A 17,811-nucleotide genomic window follows, 5' to 3' on the forward strand; every position below is an offset into this window, starting at 1 on the left:
TGCACTATAGGTTAAGGCTATCTCACTTAGGAATTGGTTTGGTCCTTCAACTCCCGTTTACATTTAACACAGCATTTTCTGGCAGACAAGAAAATGCCCAAAGCATAATTAAGAGCTTGGACCAGGTTGCAATTTGTTCAAATGTCACAGGTTTGCCATGAAAAGCCATGGTGCAAAAGCAACTTATACCCATACAGATCTCCCTGCCCCACACATCAAGTGTTAGTTTTCCGATCAAAATAAGCTTTATGGACAGAGATACCTTTGTTTAGTTTTTTCTTTTGCCTGTCTACAGTGTGTTTGCCATTTGAGTACAGGTATTGTGGTAAATCACGAGCTTTCAAAGAAGAGCTCAGGTTTTTAGTTTTCTTAAAGCCAGGAAAAAAAAAAATAGTCCTTTCATTGTGAAAATGCTTCCTTTTGAAATACACAGGCCCCTGAAGCAGCTGGTCAAGTGAGAGCAAGGCACTGCACTGAAATGCTGATGTGGCAATGATGGAGTATAGTAACAGAAACTTGTCACTGTAGTTCATTACTTTAAGGTTGATGAAAAACAAGGACAGTTATAAACCTGTCCACCTTTAAAACTCAAAAGCTCCCAAGCTTTCCCATGAACAAAGCCATTTCAGGGATGTTGACTGCAGCTATACTCATCTTCTCCTAATTTAACAGCATCTGTCCAGCTGTAATAACTACAACAAACTACAGGACAAGCGACTGCTAAGTCAGCTCCTGCTCTATCCCTCTTGATTGTAACCTGGGAAATGGGAAGCCACAGAAGTCAGGAGACTAATTTTGACTTGAAACGAGGGATATCTTTAGGGAGAACAATGCACAGCCAGTGCTCTCATGAAGAACAGAGTAAGTGCAAGGCCATCATTATGGGAGAGGGACATATTAAAAAAGTAAAACCAAAACCAACACATTAGCAGAAGCATAGTTCCTGAATAAAGCAGAGAGAGAAAATAGCAATTATTCCTCTAACCATGATGGCCCAGCCAGGAAAGCAGAGCTGGTGCCTCCAATAGCCTAAGGTATTACATCTGGTTCTTCAAACTAATCTGACCCCTTTGAGATAGACAAATACTTCCTTGGGGAAGAGTACTGTTACATTCCAAAGTCCTAATGTTAACCACTGACTGTCAATCAAGATAAAACAAGCACCCCAAAGAGTCATAAAACACTAATTTTCCATTAGACAGCAAGAGAGAAACTGATGACAAGAAACTACAAAATTAGCTGTTAGCAGAAACCAGATGGAATGGCAAAACTGCTCAAAGAAAACTATTAACTTATTATCAAGAGAAAGAAGTAACTGTGTGCAGTAAACACAAAATAGTCCCAATATGGAGACCAATGAACCATCAAGGTCAATAAAAGACAGCTTAAACTGGTTAATTTTGAGATTGCTTCCTGTTACACTAGGCCAAGTTGTGAACTTGACATTAAATTGAAAAAAAAAAGCCAAGATCCCAAAGAAGAGAAACGAAAAACCCCATGCTGATGGCTGCCCAGCCGCCAAACACAAAGGGCAGAAACCAGACCCTGCAAGAACATTTTAAAGACATTTCTTCCTCTTCCCAGAACTCCCCTGATACCTCCGTGCCACCTTCTCTTTTGAACTATGAATTTCTACCACTGAAGGGCTTCATATTCACTTCTATTACAAAAAATAAAACCCCAACAAAATCCCCCAAACAATAAACACCTCATGCATCTCCACAGTACACACTAGAACCTAGTATAACCTTCATCTAGAAATACATACCGATTCAAGTCACCAATTTGCCACTGAGGTACTACTGGACCTAGTACTCAGAATCCAAACTTTTCACCACTTTTTAAACAACTACAATTCAGTTTTGTCAGCCTCTGATACTAAAAAACGTGACTTGAGTTCCAAAATCATGAAATTAGTTAAAAATTCATAAAACAAGAGCGCACATCACTGAGGCTGAGTACATCAAAATACACGTGATAAAAATAAGTCAGCAACACTGCCTAGTAACTGCAAGAGACAGGAAGAACATCTTAAAAATGCGTGTTTCAACCATTAGTTAAAAAAAAGTACAATTAAAAAACCGAAAGGAAACTTTATCTTCATAACCTTTCTTTCAGTTACATGCAGGACAGATGCATGGCCATGGTGCTTCCATGCTCAATCTAGAGATCACAAGGTTACAATTTCTTTTAATATAATCATCTTAAAATTTCAATACTGTTTAGATTTTGCTTTTGAAAGTGCTACATCTCAGGAAGAACGAACAACATACTTTTTTTTTTTTTTTTTTCTGGCTGTGATTTGGGCATTTTTGGTTAGTTTTATTTCTTTACTAGGACTGAAACTCAGGGTGGTGTTTTTGACTGATTTGGCTTTTGTGATTTTGTCATTTTTCCCCTACCAAAGAGGCTGCTCTTCACAGGCACAAGGCATCTAGCAAATAGGTTGAATTCATTCTGTCCTTTGTCAAAGGCAAAATGGAGAAACAAGGGATAAGACAAGAGAGGGCCGAATAATCTGTGTAGTCTTTCAGCCTTGAACTACTTACCTGAACAAATTAAAAAAATTGCCCTCTCACAATGCTCTTCTACATTACCTCACCTTCCGTGACACAATAAGCTCTTTGGAACACATCCTATGCCTTTAGGCACTTCTGGAGAGCTCTACAGTACCCTTCTGGGTCTGCAGATAACAATAAGATGAGAGAACTTGGACAAAACAGCATCTGTGGATATGCTCAATCCAGACACATGACAAAAGGCTTGAGTTGTGCCCTTCCAATTTCCTCATGGCTAGCTTCATGAAGAAAGCATGTGAATTTAATTAATTCAAGTACCTGAAAAATTCTGTGATTCTATGAAAAATTATTCACAATCAAGGAGTCAAACTTCAGTGAAAGGCATTGTAACTCACTTCCAGAAGGGCAACTCCCAATGAGACTTTGCAGAGCCTGTACAGCTATACTTGGAGAGACAACTGCTACCTTCTTCAAACCCACTGTGGAAGCTAAATCACTTCAGTGAGTGTAAAAGTTGACATGAACCTCACAGGTTTTGCTCCTAAGAGAGCTAGAGAAACTTTACACATACATAGGTCTTTAGAGACCTGCTTCAGCCAATCTGACTCATTAAAAGCTACTTTCTGAGATGACTGGCAAAGGCATTCATTGCTTGGCTATTTTGGGTCATCTCAGTTTAAGCACTGGAAGGTTTCCACAGACCTGTAACAGCCGTCAAAGAAAATACATTTATAAGCAGTAATCACTTGATGAAATTGAAGTCAATGTAATAAAGTAGCATCAAGAAAGTCCCCAATCATTGTCTTTTGTCTTTCATCCATGTATAGCAGACAGGTGAGTACAGGACATTGCTAACGAAGAAGCATATGGATTCCAAGACACATTTCAAAAGAGTATTTTCAGCAAATGCAACCATAAGACAGAAATGCACAGCTTAGAAACAAGTAGAAAGAATCTGTAAGTGAAAACAACATATCCAGAAGTGATGTTTAACAAAAATTAAACCCTGATGTCAAAAACACATCAAGAAGAGACATGAAAAGGAGAGCAAAGAGACATGAAAAGGAGAGCAAGCCACAAAAAGAAGACATCAAAAAAGAGAGGAGGTGGGAAGAACAGCATAATCTGATATTCTCTCTGTTCTTTATAGATTTATGATTGTTCAAGATCCAGATATAAAAGGTGGTGGGGTTTTTGGTTTTTTTCGAGTCTTGTTTTTCTCAGCAACTCAGTAAGAGTAACCTAGCAAAGTTTAGCTCTGCTTGTGTACCGCACGAAGTATTATTAACAAATACAGAAAGTATGGCTTGGTAGTTTTAACACTTGTGGCCGTGCTACATAGGACAGAGACACAATGCTTTGTCATATAATTCTTACAAAAGCTTTGGCAATTTGCATCACCTTCAAAAAAGTTACTACTATACACCCTTATTGAAAGCCATGGGGTCACCATTATGTCTTGAAAGAAGAAAAGCATGGCCAGAGAGCAGTACAGTTGAGTAATTTTCATGAAGAGATGACAAACTGTGCTAATCAGAGTCTGCAATGCCAGACAGGACCAGGCTGCCTTTAACAGGTGCAGTTAAAATCAACGGACACCACACAGAAATCAACATATGAGAGCTCTGAGAATTACAGTAATCACATATGATTTTTTTAACAAGAAGGTTAAAAGATAACAAAACGGGCTAGCCTGGAGACAAGCCCTTTCTCTGCATTCTCAGATACTCCTAATATCTCTGCTGAAAGAAAATTTAGGCCTCAGAAGGGAACAGCCCAACACCAGTTCTAGTGAAGGAAGTGGTCAAGGATACATCACTGATTTTTGGGTCACAGAATCATAGAATGGCTAGGGTTCAAAAGGACCTTAAGAGCATCTAGTTCATGGTTTCATCATTGGTTTTGCACACTCCTTGGGCAAGCCACTTCAATTTATAATTCAGTTACTCAGGGGTAAAACTGAGGAAGCAAAACTTATTCTTGCCATATGAGCTCACACTTTTAGACTAGAAGCTTTGAGAGACCAAATGTGTCCTCTTTCTACATATATACAACACCTAATAACTAGTTAAACAGGACATAACATAACGACTCTTCAGTCCCATTGGTGCACAATGGCACCAAAAAATAATGCTTGAAGAATGAAAGTACCTGTTCTCAAAAGTGACTTTAAGTGAAGCCTTGCAAGACTCTGTGGCGCAAAGGGAGTTTGAAAAAAAAATAATTACTGAATATAAAGAAGTTTTTAATAACTGCCACTCTTCTGTGATCATTTTCCTTTGAATTCTTCCATCTTCAGTACAGGAGAATAAACAAAACTTCAACACAGTGATTACTTAAACTCATCTTTGAACCAGTTCTGAGAAAGGCCAGTAGTCCAGGAAAAACAACCAAACAAAAAGTCCAAAGGAATAGAGTCAAGATTTTTTCCAAAGAAAGTTCAGATACATGAAGTTACCAAAAATTTAGCCCAGTTCCATTAGGTTAACAAGCTCTGGGAGATTTTCTATTGTCTTTTCTGAAGGCAAGTTAATTAAGTTTAAAATATTTGTCAGTCATATAATTTTAGCTTTAAATGAATACTTGATTGTTATATCTATCTGCAAATGGATGTTTGGTCAAGTAATCCTAAATTTTATTACATTCTAGAAGTAGCTTGGTCACAAACCTAAGGATTGATGCCGTATAGTTCAACTGATAACAGGAAGCACCACCTCTTTAGTAACAGGGGCCTGGAAGGTGATTAGTGCCAAGCAGTTTCTAGCGAAGGTGCCAGGAAATACTCAGGAAACTGCAGAGCAACAAGGCCAACCCCTACACTGGGCAAGTCTAGTGAATCATTCACTAGCAGTCTAGTGACCAGATTTCACATACTGCAGCTCTTGCAAAGGAAAGGTATTTCACAAATTAAATAGTTTGGTATTTTTTTTTTCTCTTTTCCCTTGAAAGCATCAATAAGCTCATAAACTCTAAGATATTTTGGGACAGGATTTTGTCAAATTCTTTCTGTAAACCAGGTAACGTGGGCTGACCAGTGCTGTGCTTTCTAAGCTATCACAAACAGAAGGAAAGGTTAGCACATGGTAAATATCTGACTAAAGGTTAGGAAAGGTTTTCGTGTTTGGTTGGGTTTTTCTCTTGGTTTTGTTTTGGTTTATAATAACAGTTTTCACAGCAGAAGGAAGCCACCAGTGGAGCTTCACAGGGAGAGAGTTAATATGAAACAGTTTGAAAAGCAAGGCTACTAATGTGATGTCAGTGTTTACTTTCTGTACAGCTTCCTTTCATTAGCCAAGACAAGGTGCACAACCACCTAACTGTACCAGCTAGTAAAACAGCAGATGACATGGAAGCTGGATAAATGGCAAGTGACAATCTGACCCTTACATATACAAGGCTGGAGTCCAGGTACTAAGAAATACAATCACAGAATCACAGAATGGTTTGGTTTGGAAGGGACCTTGAAGGTCAACTAATTCCAACCCCCTTGCAAAGTGCAAGGACACCTTCCGCTAGACGAGGTTGCTCAAAGCCCCATCCAACCTGGCCTTGAACAATTCCAGGGATGGGGCATCCACAAATTCTCTGGGCAACATGTGCCAGTGCCTCATCAACCTCAGAGTAAGAATTTTTTTCCTAATGTCTAATCCAAATCTCCCATCTGTCAGCTTAAAGCCATTACCTCATGTCCTATCTCTACATGCCCTTGTTAAAAGTCCCTCTCCAGATTTCCTGTACAATCTTCAGGTTATAGAAGTAATTCTACAGAAACAGCAGCTCAGCGCTTCACAGTGGAATAAAAACCCCTAAGAGTCTGTATTAGAGAACAAAGCAGAAAATCACTATCTTCTACAAACCCAGAAATCCCATTTTAAATACTGAGTGCAGTTCTCATCCCACAGAAATCAAACAAGAATTACTAAGACTGAAAATGATACAAAAAGGGTAATGGGGTGACTGAATATATGAATCATTTCCATGCAAGAAATGACTAAATAGACTGGGACTCAACATGGAAAAGGAATTACAGAATCACAAAAGTCACATTAAAAATGACTAGGAAGCAATCTTCCATCTCTCCACTAAAAGAAACATAGAACATCCAATGAAATGCTCATTTCAGAACAAAAGACACTGGGTTTTGCACAATCCATAGTTAATGCTGGGAATCTTTGCCTCATGTGGTTTTAGGTGCTCGAAGTTTTATTTAGATTCATAAAAAGCTATTTGAGAGATTAGTGGAACAGGATTCTACTGAGAAATATCGAATATAAACACAAAAGAGTTCTTGAGCTATAAATCAGTGGGGGCTGGGAGAGGCTTCTGGGGAGGCATCATCATATGGCTGATGATATGCCTGGTTTTAAACATATTACATAACTACATGCCTGGTTTTGCACTAGTCCCTCAGAATCTCCAATTGCACACTGCCACATAAGCGCTTTTGTCCAGCCTGGTATAGCAGTTCTTATGTTCTCAGTTCTAGCTATGATCTTGACTTTGTTGACAACACTAGCATTCCTGTTCCTGTGAGCATAAGAAACTGTTTGGGTCTTTGAGTGAGTTCTCTGGAGTAATCATCACTCACAAGATATGCATTTAGTGCTCAAAGGTACCAGGAAACATTATATCATACTCCTGTATAGGAGACAATTCTCTTCAGAAATTGAATTCAGACCTTAGCAAAAAATAAGCAAATTAGAAAAATGACAATGCATGACAGGAAGGGAGCAGGGAGTGCCACCAGTGCCTCAAACACCTGTACTGCAGGGATGCAGAGATGAAAGAAGATTGTGCTCCCCTCTGCAAGATGCGAAATCAGAAACAGCTCCCCAAACCCCAGACTGCAATAGTTGCTGTCAGTTCCTTCCTGACCTCCATTTTCAAGCTGCCAGCCTTCACTAGCTTCACACAAACTCCTCCAGAAGCACAGGAAAGGCACAATGGCTAAAGCTGAGTTTAACACATCAGTGGTCCAACTCAGAGAAGTCTAACTGGCCTGTCCATATTAAGGATTTTGTATCTAAGCCCAAGGTTATAAACATCAGAACGCCAACATTTATGAACTATGTTGAAATGTCTTTGTTAGCATTAGGCATGAATGTTGTGTACGTCCACAATCATCTTGCTTCCATACTTTTCTCTAAACATTGCTGAAAAGCAAAACACACAACTGGGGAGCTCCAAGGCATAACTGAAATGATATGCTACCATTTACTGTATATAAAACCTTGAAAAACATCTAACCACTACTTCACCTCCAACCTGTTCATCTGCTGTTACTTTAATACGAATGCGTAAATAAAGCAGACCAAAGTAGCGCTGCACAGCTAAGTATCATGGCTTAATCCACAAGCAGTTAAATACCACACAGCTGGTTGCTCACTCTACCCCCTGTAGTGGGATGAGATAAAGATTTGGGGAGCAGGGGGAGGGCTGAGATAAAGACAGTTTAAAAGGACAGAAAAAGGAAAATAACAATAAAAGAATCAGAATATAAAAAACAGGAGATACACGATGCAATCGTTCACCATCCACTGACGAATGCCCAGCCTAGTCCGAAGCAGTGGCCCATGGCCAGCTTTCTCCCCAGTTTCTATACTCTCATGATGTCATATAGTATAGAATATGCCTTTGGCCATTTGAGGTCAGCTGTCTCAGCTGTGGCCCCTCCGGTTCCCTGAGCCCCCCAGCCAGTGTGCTGGTGGGGTGGTGTAAGAAGCTGAATAGTGTCTCCCTTAGTGTAAATATTGCTTATCAACAACTAAAACATCAGTGTGTTACCAACATTATTCTCATCCTAAATCCAAAACACAGCACTGCACCAGCTATTCAGAAAAAAATTAACGCTATTCGTTAAAACTTTAAACAAGGGAAGTTTAGACTGGATACAGGGAAGAAGTTCTTTATTCTGAGGGTGGTGAGGCACTGGAATGGGTTGCCCAAGGAGGTTGTGAATGCTACATCCCTGGCGGTGTTCAAGGCCAGGTTGGACAGAGCTTTGGGTGACACAGTTTAGTGTGAGTTGTCCCTGCCCATGGCAGGGGGGTTGGAACTAGATGATCTTAAGGTCCTTTCCAACCCTAACTATTCTATGATTCTATTCCAGGGAAAACCACAACACCAAGATAGCACATCATTGAACCCTGTGCCTGAGGCCTGCTCAGAGAGATGCCTCAGGTGTGTGGATTGCCACATCTCCACACTAAAATCATAGACTCACAGAATAGCTAGGGTTGGAAAGGACCTTAAGATCATCTAGTTCCAACACCCCTGTCATGGGCAGGGACACCTCACACTAAACTATGTCACTCAAGGCTCTGTCCAACCCCACCTTGAACACTGCCAGGAACGGAGCATTCACAACGTCCCTGGGCAACCCATTCCAGTGCTTCACCACCCTTACAGGAAAGAACTTCCTCCTTATATCCAATCTAAACTTCCCCTGTTTAAGTTTTAACTCATTACACCTTGTCCTATCACTACAATACCTCATGAAGAGTCCCTCCCCAGCATCCTTATAAGTCCCCTTCAGATACTGGAAGGCTGCTATGAGGTCTCCAAGCAGCCTTCTCTTCTCCAGGCTGAACAGCCCCAATTTTCTCAGCCTATCTTCATACTGGAGGTGCTCCAGCCCCCTGATCATCCTTGTGGCCCTTCTCTGGATTTGTTCCAACAGTTCCATGTCCTTTTGATGTTGAGGACACCAGAACTGCACACAATACTCCAAGTGAGGTCTTGGGGTAGAGCACAAGAGCAGACGGCAGGATCCCCTCCTTGGACTTACTGGTCACGCTCCTTTTGATGCAGCCCAGGATACGGTTGGCTTTCTGGGCTGTGAACGCATACTGAAGACAGCTCATGTTAAGTTTCTCATCATCCAGCACCCCCAAGTCCTTCTCGGCAGGGCTGCTCTGAATCTCTTCTCTGCCCAGCCTGTACCTATGCCTGGGATTGCTCCGACCCAGGTGTAGGACCTTGCACTTGGCATGGTTAAAATTTATGGGGTTGGCATCAGCCCACCTCACAAGTGCGTCAAGGTCCCTCTGGATGGCATTCCTTCCCTCCAGCGTATCAACCAAACCACACAGCTTGGTGTCATCGGCAAACTTGCTGAGGGTGCACTCAATCCCACTGTCCGTGTCCATGACAAAGATGTTGAACAAAATAAGTTCTAACACTTATCCCTGAGGGACACCACTCGTTACTGGTCTCTAGCTGGACACTGAGCCATTGACTACAACTCTTTGCATGCGGCCGTCCAGCCAGTTCTTTATCCACCAAGTGGTCCATTCATCAAATTGATGTCTCTCCAATTTAGAGACATGGATATCGTGTGGGACAGTGTCGAATGCTTTGCAGAAGTCCAGGTAGATGACATCAACTTCTCTAAACCTGTCTATCAGTTCCATAGCCCCATCATAGAAGGCCACCAAACTGGTCAGGCAAGATTTCCCTTTAATGAAGCCATACTGACTGTCACCAAGCACCTTGTTGCTTTTCATGTGCCTTAGTATGCCTTTCAGAAGAATCTGCTCCAAGATTTTGCCAGACGCATAGGTGAGATCTGTAGTTCTCTGGTCATCCATTTTCCCCTTCTTGAAAACATCACACGGCTTTTGGATTGGACTTCTCTGTGCTGGTAGTCAAGTCCTGACCTGACTTACAGTCAATCTTGGGGACACACATGGTTGCCCAATATTATCCCTCTATCTCCATCAAAGCTTACGCAGGGTCACATCCCAACTGCAAGCTTTGTACTACTGCGTGCTCTTAAGTCATTCCCAGGAAGGAGGAAAGGATGGACAGCACAGATTCAGTCATTTCTGCTCAGGTATCAGCTCATCCTGTGCCTTTTGGACAATGAGACACAGAGGTCCAGGGAGGTGTGCTTGGGAGGAAACAGTCCCTCCTCTTACTGAGCCTCACTTGTCACCAGTGGCCAAGACATGCCCATGATAAAGCGACCAAATCTATCATGGTGTTGAGGCGGAAGCACAGGGAGATGATGGCTTCCCCTTTGCCTTCTTTCACCAGACTGAAGTGCAGAGATTTCCAGCCTGTTCCTTAAGGAAGTGTAGAGTATCCTCTTTCTTACAGCCCCATTGTTGTTTCTCCCCCAGCCACCTCCACAGGAGGAAGCCATACACAGTCCCTCCCCACTGCTGGCAACAGAGGGATGCAGAGGGCCACCCTTCTCTGGGGGAAGAGACAGCAGCACAGCCACAAAGCATCTGGCTGGCACACTGAGAAAATACTACATAGCCTAGGGCAGGCAACAAAACTGACATGAACGCATGGTAATATATGCTCCGAATAAATTTTACATCATTTGTCATTATCAGCGATTTGATTATAGCCCCACCATGGCACCAGAATAGCGCCCACCATTCAGCTTTAAGGGACATAAACTAGCGGGAGAAGGCCATGAATTGAAAATATCTTCTTTTTGCACTACTGAAAAAATTATTTCCAACCTAAATTTATTCTTCAGTTGTTTTTTTTTTTGTTTTTTTTTTAAATAAAGCCGCCACAAACCCAAACTAGATCTGTTCTCACCACAGACTTACCTTTAAAACTCATTGTCAGATGAGAAATAAAAACCTCTGAAGTTTCTCCAGTACTTGACAGATCCTACAGAGGCCACCATGCTTTTTCTTCCCTGGTTTTTACAATTTTTGCCAAGGACATTACAGCTGCAACCATTTATTTAAATGTTGTTACAATATGATGCTGCCTTTATATCACAGAACCAGTTAATAACTCCTATTCACCTCTTTAATACCAACATAAGCATACTCTTTGCTTCAGTTTGTGTCACTTCTTGCTGCTGCTGCTAAACACTGAATATTCTAATTGTATTTCTGAATCTGCCATTAGGAACCTTTATATTCCATTACAAAGAGACACTGAGACAGGAGGTAAAACTGGAAAGGAGTTTTATCAAGTGGTCTCAGCTCTGCTCCCTGCCACAGTTTGAACACAGAGTATGTTTCCTGTTCTGGTTCGATTCCAGCTCTTCACAGTGATGTGCAGAAAAATAACCAGAAACTGGATTTGTGCTCTTTTCTGCCTTATTTGTTAGCTGTTTGGGTTGTTTGCTTTGGGGTTTTTTTGTTCAGTGAAAATTCTCACCTTCCTGGATCTGTAATGCCTGAAGTGTTCCATTCAGTCCAAATATTTTCCTCACTCTTAGCTGATGGAGCAAATTACGTACTCACAGACATGTGAAAGTTTCTTATTTTTTAACAACAACATCTGAATTGAAAAAATAAATAAAAAAATGTGAACACCAGAATAAAACTCCTCTCCGCAAGAGTGAGATTTTATTATCCCCAGCACCATATTCCATCCAGGTCCCTCATGCTTCAGCTGCATGAGAATTATGAGGAATTTTTGAAGCACAAGCATAAGCCTGAGCACTCTCAGATGGCATGTCAAATATGACACTCTTATCTGGGCCTCATCTGGTTTAGGCTGGAGGTAAACACGCTGAATTTCTCTCTGTGCCAACAAGGTTATAACTGCTGTTTTGCACCACAGTAATAGTATTAAATCTTATTTGATTATTTAAAACAAACAAACAAAACCCCAAACAAAACCAAAACCAGTGGAGCGGGTAGCTGGCAGGCTGAATACAGACAAAATCTGAATATGGATAGCTGAAAAAGAACAACACAAAGGTGTTTTTGCATAACTTCATTTTAAACTATCAACACGTCTGCCCAGTACATTTAAAATGCAAGTACAGATATAACTATCCCTTCCCTATACACTGATGACTCGACAACACAACTCTGGCCTCCAGGTGTGAGTAGTAAAGCAGTAAAATACACTTTAGTGAGTTTTTTAAATCTTAAAGTTTAAATCACACAATCCGTCTCTCAATTAAACTGACTTCAACCAAATAACTCAATGCATGGGACCTAACAAGTCTAGCAAAATCAGATAAATCCTCCTAGCTTCCATGAAACAACAAGCTTATGCATTCAAAGGTCACACAATCTGTTGTAAAAGAGTGTAAGACAGCCACCTCTCTATCTCATGACAAATACTGAAGCATCTCTAAAAGTCAAGCAGCAGATCAATTCTTGCTGGATGTACAGCATATAAATGTCAAGAACTTTTAACATGTGAAATCAAAAGGAGCTTTTAAAGTTATCTAGGTTATTTAATTTTTAAGTTATTTAGGACTCCCAGAGGTACTGATGTGCTCCCCCTCCCCCAAAGCCACAGGCTGATAGTGTGTGTGACAAAATATCGTCAGTCCCAAATGGTTAACAAAAGAAAAAACAAAAGGTACTAAATATCATCTTCTCGTGTACATGCAAATTTTATTTAGATGATCAAGTCATCTTGGAAGACAGCATACTGGCAGGCGGTGTACATTTAAGCTTCACCAAAAGCACATGACCATTAATCTCTTCCTTGGGGATTTCATGTAAAGCTGACAATTTCTGCTTCCACCGGTAATGCTTATTTACTAAACCCCAGATTGGGCTTCAAGCTATCGTTCTGAAAAGAGAACAACTTGTCTGCACTGCAAAGCACCATTTCATCCTAGCTGTGTAGCAGGGACTCCAGATTTTTTCACCTTCAAGTTGGGGGTTTTAGCAGCCCACCTAAATAAATTAATAAAGAAAATCCTCCCCAAACTGAAACAAGCCGCCCAAGCAGGGCAGGCAGGCAGGATACACACAGGCACCAGAGCAGTTAGCAGCCAGAAGCAGCATACATACTTCAGATACACAAAGCAAGCAACATTTGAACATTCTTGCCAAATGAGATTATGTGTTTGTATACCTCCCTCTCTCACACATGCACAAACCCACACATTACACAGCAAATAATGCTCGCAAAACAAAACAAAGACCCTTTGTTAATGTTCCATGAGGTTTTGCAAAATCCCCCTCTTTGTTTAAAACTGAACTAATAGTGTTGCTCGAGCCTGATGATTTAAATAAACAAAGCTTGTATAGAGAAGAAATATAGATTTCTTTTAGAGCAACTGATAACATTGGAAAATACAGACGAGCTTTTGAGAACAGAAGCCCCAATTTACAAGCATCTTTATTCAGAAGATAAAAAAAAAAAAAGAAGAAAAAAAGTGGTAAATACAGCAGCCATTCAAATGCAGGCACTCTGAAAGGGCACAATTGGAGCTTAAGGCTTATCACAGCCAGATGTGTTTTAACAGAATCTCTTACGGTTACCTCCCACCAACAAAAGTGCTAATACCAATACGATTTTAAAAAAACACCCCAAATTTCCAAAACCCAGAAAGTTTTCTCTGGTTTCAATCCCCAGCACCTTCAGAACAGTGTTAGTGTGAAGGAAGGAAAGGTGTTTTTTTCTTCTTAAAAAAAACAAACAAAACCAACCCAAAACAACAAAGCAGCTTCACAGTTAGAACTGAACAAAGTATCACACTGAAAAGGATCATTCACATAGCATTCTCTGTGGAGCACTCTAATGAGAAGCCTCTACAGCAGTCTCTCTAGACTCGCTGCGCTGATGTACACATTCATTTTGCAGGGCTTAACAGCATCCCTACAATGAACTGTAAAGCTAAGACAGTTTGCTGACAACACGTTCTCCTACCTGAAGCTTCATTTTCCAGCACAAAGGCATGTGTGTATCCTCAGTGTAGCTTCCCCTGCTTGCATGACTCCTGTTATCCAGACTAAAGAGACGGAGCTGTGTAAGCAGAGCTGCTGACTGCCCTACATTTGCCTGCAGATGAAGAGAAAGAGTTGGTGCTGTACTTGCCTGGGCTTGTTTAAGCCCCCTAAATATAATACTAGTGTAGCTCAAACTTGACTATTTCCTCCAGCTGATTCCAGTGAAAGGATCTTGTGATGAATAATGCATGAGAGCTTCTATGAACATGCTCTATTCCTTGCAGCAGCTGATGTCCACTTCTCCCCCCCTTCCCGAGAGCAATCCCTAGCAATTTTTGTGCTATGAAGCATAAAAATTCTCCCAATGTCCAAAAAGCAAGCAGGATGCTCCTCCCAGACGCATTTTCTTTCCTCTATTCATTAGTCAAGCCAATAGATCTGGTGATTTTCTTCTTTTTTTTTAAAAAGAAGATAAAACTCCATGCAGCTGGAAATCAAAGAAAGCATGATAAGCACAGAGCCGTATCTCTGGAGTACACAATACTAAAAAATTCAGTTGCTTAGTAATTATTTTTCTTATTCCTAAGGGCTGGGATGCAACAGAAGCTGCATAAAGATGAACACGAAAGACAGCAAAAGAATGTGACAGTCCGGAAAACAATACAGCACAAAGAAGGTGAGAAAAAAACCAACTCTGCTTGCTGTAGCTGGCAAATTCAGTTGACTGTTTACAGAGAAGAGAGACTGCTTAGGAGAACTTAGTGGGTGGAAGAATATGCGAGATAAATTCACATGCTTCTTGAACAATAAATTCCATTGTGTCAGTACAACTTTGTAAGCTAACTACAAAAATCACTTCCTTTCAGATATTCTTTCACAGAGCGAACAAACACAGGACTAACTTGCAATTACTTTATTTGCAAGTGCAATTACTGCAATAGGCAAATGTCAATATGTGCCACTTGCAGATTCAGTTTTATTTCTCAGAACTGTTTTCCTCTGATTTCATTGTTAGATACACAACGAATTATTTAGCATCTCTTATCAACTACCTGCTACAATCCAAGTGACATAGCTGTCCAAACACAACTGAAAAAGATCTCACAAGCTGTTAGCTTCCTGTAAAAGAAATGTGGCTTTAATGTAGCGTGTGTGCAACTTCCTAAATCCTGAACCCATTGGCTCTTCAGTTTGGGCATAACTCTCTAGACATCTTTGGGGCTGCATTTCTCAGGTCACATCAAAACTCAGAGACAGTCTCTGCTGCCTACCCCTGCCTTGGGTGACTTATGCAGAAAATAAGAGATAAAATGCGAAGACAACTGAAAGACCCCAAAAAGAAAAGGATATTTAACACATTAGAGTCACTTGGTGGTCAGTCATGAGCAGCTGTTAACTTTTGAAAGACTCCTCTTTCACCTCTGCTAACATTGGTATTCCTCCAACACTAACCTTAGGATTCTCCAGACTACATTATCCAGACAGTTGCATTTATTGTTGGGTTTTCCCTGGAATACCCTAGGAATGCTGTACACACCACAAAGCAGAGGAGATTTCCTTTCCCTTCAACCACACTTTTTCCCAGACCAACTCCATCTTCTCACCCTCTTCAGATAACTGCACCCCATTCAAAAGTATGTTTTACCACAGTAGTACATGACACAAACCTTGGGCCCAGGACCACCCTGCCCATACTTTGTATCTCATACTCGCTCTCTCATGAATGGTCAAGAACACCCTGAGTTGGATGGACTTTTTGTCTCATCCACCGCTGTTGGTCCCATATCCTGAGCACTCTACATAACTCACCGTTTCTCCCTCCCAGACCAAGTACTACTTTTTAAAAAGGGAAAATCCAACACAAAATCAGCTCTACACACACTATCAGACTGATAACAAAGGCTATGGAAACACTTCACTTATCAATATCCTATGGTTAAACCTCAAGGAGGCAAACTCCCTCAACAGTTAAAAATTGTGGTCTGAATGTCTTCCCCCCAGCTCTTCCATTACAATTTTAAAACTGGGAATCAAGAAGCTTCCAGAGAATTACTAGGGCTACTTAAGTGAGAGGGCAAGGGCCCTGCATAAGCCCAGCCTTGTACACCATGAACTACAAGGTAAGCAATTGGGCTGAACACGATGGATGCAGAAGGACTACGTTATAGAGAGATCTTCTGTTTTTGCAAAGGAAGCCAGAGGGAGTACGCCTTGTTAATGGAAACATACTCATATGGCATACTCAGATTCTGCACTATCAACAAACAGTAGCAGATTAAATATCTGAAATGAATCATTTAAAGTGCAACAGACTTAATAGTTTAGAAACAGGGCAATGTTATGTTCATTCCTGTATGACTAAATTTCAGAAACCCCAGCAGATTGTAAATAATAAGCTGCAAGATTAGCCCTATCAATAGCAGGGTTCAAAACTCATCTCAGTATTTTCATACCAGATAAGCTTCGATTAAGCAGCAGAATACTCTTCCCTCCCTGCGTCAGTCATGTGGACTCTCATATGGAACTAGTGTGAACAAGCACTTTACAACCACAACTTCTGTATTAGCTCAACCTGGGCAACTGCACTGCCATGAATTCACTCTCTAGATGTTTTTAATATCTGGAAGACAGAGCTGAATTCTGAGAGTATTTCTTTGCAGAAGCTCTAATTCTGAAGCTAATGGAAACGAAGTGCTGGATGGTAGGGGGAAATCCTCCAAATACACATTGTAAGGCTTTATATGCAGGGAAGTACGTATTTAGGCTCAGTTAAGAATTTCACATAGCCCATTGGATATTGACCCTTGTCCTCTTAGTACTTCAGGAGGTTAGGCCAAAGGTTGTGAAGGTTGGTTTCTAAATTCAATAGGTGTATTACAGCCATTAAGAAGAATTACGGAAACACAGTGAGTTGAAGAGAAATCCGGTTTAATGACATTCTGTACCAGTGCTATGTCACTGAACTTTCAGTAGAACTATGTCTGCACAGGGCCAACGGGGCTACTCCCATGACACCCATGGGTTACAAGTAAGTTTCTGGGAGAAACAAACCACAAGACAAACAGATTAGTGTGAGAGTAATTAAACAGCTTTTAATATTTCAGACAGCTCTCTCCACTGGGTATTGAATTTAAAACATGAGTGAATTAATGCATATCTGCCTTCTAATAAGGATCCTTCTTAGGGATTTAAATAAGTGTTTTCCTAACTTTTTAAAGAATAATGGACTCTATGTTCTGAATCCATCTGTTCACTTAACGTAGCATACAAAGTTTGTGTTTCTTAAAACATCAGCATCTAAAATGATGGGATTTTCTCTAAAAATCTGTCCATTCAGCAAAACACACATAAATTGGAAACATGGGTATTGAAAGTCCAAAGCCATGTGGCAGAAGTGACATGTGATATTCAATTACTTAATGTCGTACTAGAGTCTTGCATCCCCCAAATAAAGCAACTTGCTTTTTGGTTTCCCCTCCTCCCAATATCAAATATTAGATTAAATAATCAAGTATTGGAATCTAACTAACGTGTTCACTGGTTATTATTTATGAGAATAAAAAGAGCAGTTTAAAAATTAAAGGCATTCTGCTGAAGAGCTTTATATTTCACTTAAAACGAACAGCATTTTGTAGCATTGACCTGCATGCCTGAACAATCACGTTGCTACT

The 17,811-nt window shown here is 40.6% G+C and overlaps 1 protein-coding gene across 7 annotated transcripts in view; it reads right to left on the reverse strand.

Annotated features, from left to right (window-relative positions):
* MARCHF8 (membrane associated ring-CH-type finger 8) overlaps positions 1-17,811 on the reverse strand; it is a 103,203-nt gene that overhangs the window by 44,573 nt on the left and 40,819 nt on the right. For 5 of the 7 annotated variants that reach the window (XM_061358799.1, XM_061358798.1, XM_061358797.1 and 2 more), the window contains one exon: positions 14,121-14,252. The exons of the other annotated variants lie outside the window; for them this stretch is intronic. In XM_061358799.1, the coding sequence (XP_061214783.1) occupies positions 14,121-14,252 (132 nt within the window). The remainder of the gene's footprint in view (positions 1-14,120; positions 14,253-17,811) is intronic. 7 annotated transcript variants of the gene reach the window in all.

This window comes from Neopsephotus bourkii, unplaced genomic scaffold, assembly GCF_033783945.1.
Source record: "Neopsephotus bourkii isolate Nb327-2 ecotype Australia unplaced genomic scaffold, CSIRO-AGI_Nbou_v1 NB_951, whole genome shotgun sequence".
Taxonomy (NCBI): domain Eukaryota; kingdom Metazoa; phylum Chordata; class Aves; order Psittaciformes; family Psittacidae; genus Neopsephotus; species Neopsephotus bourkii.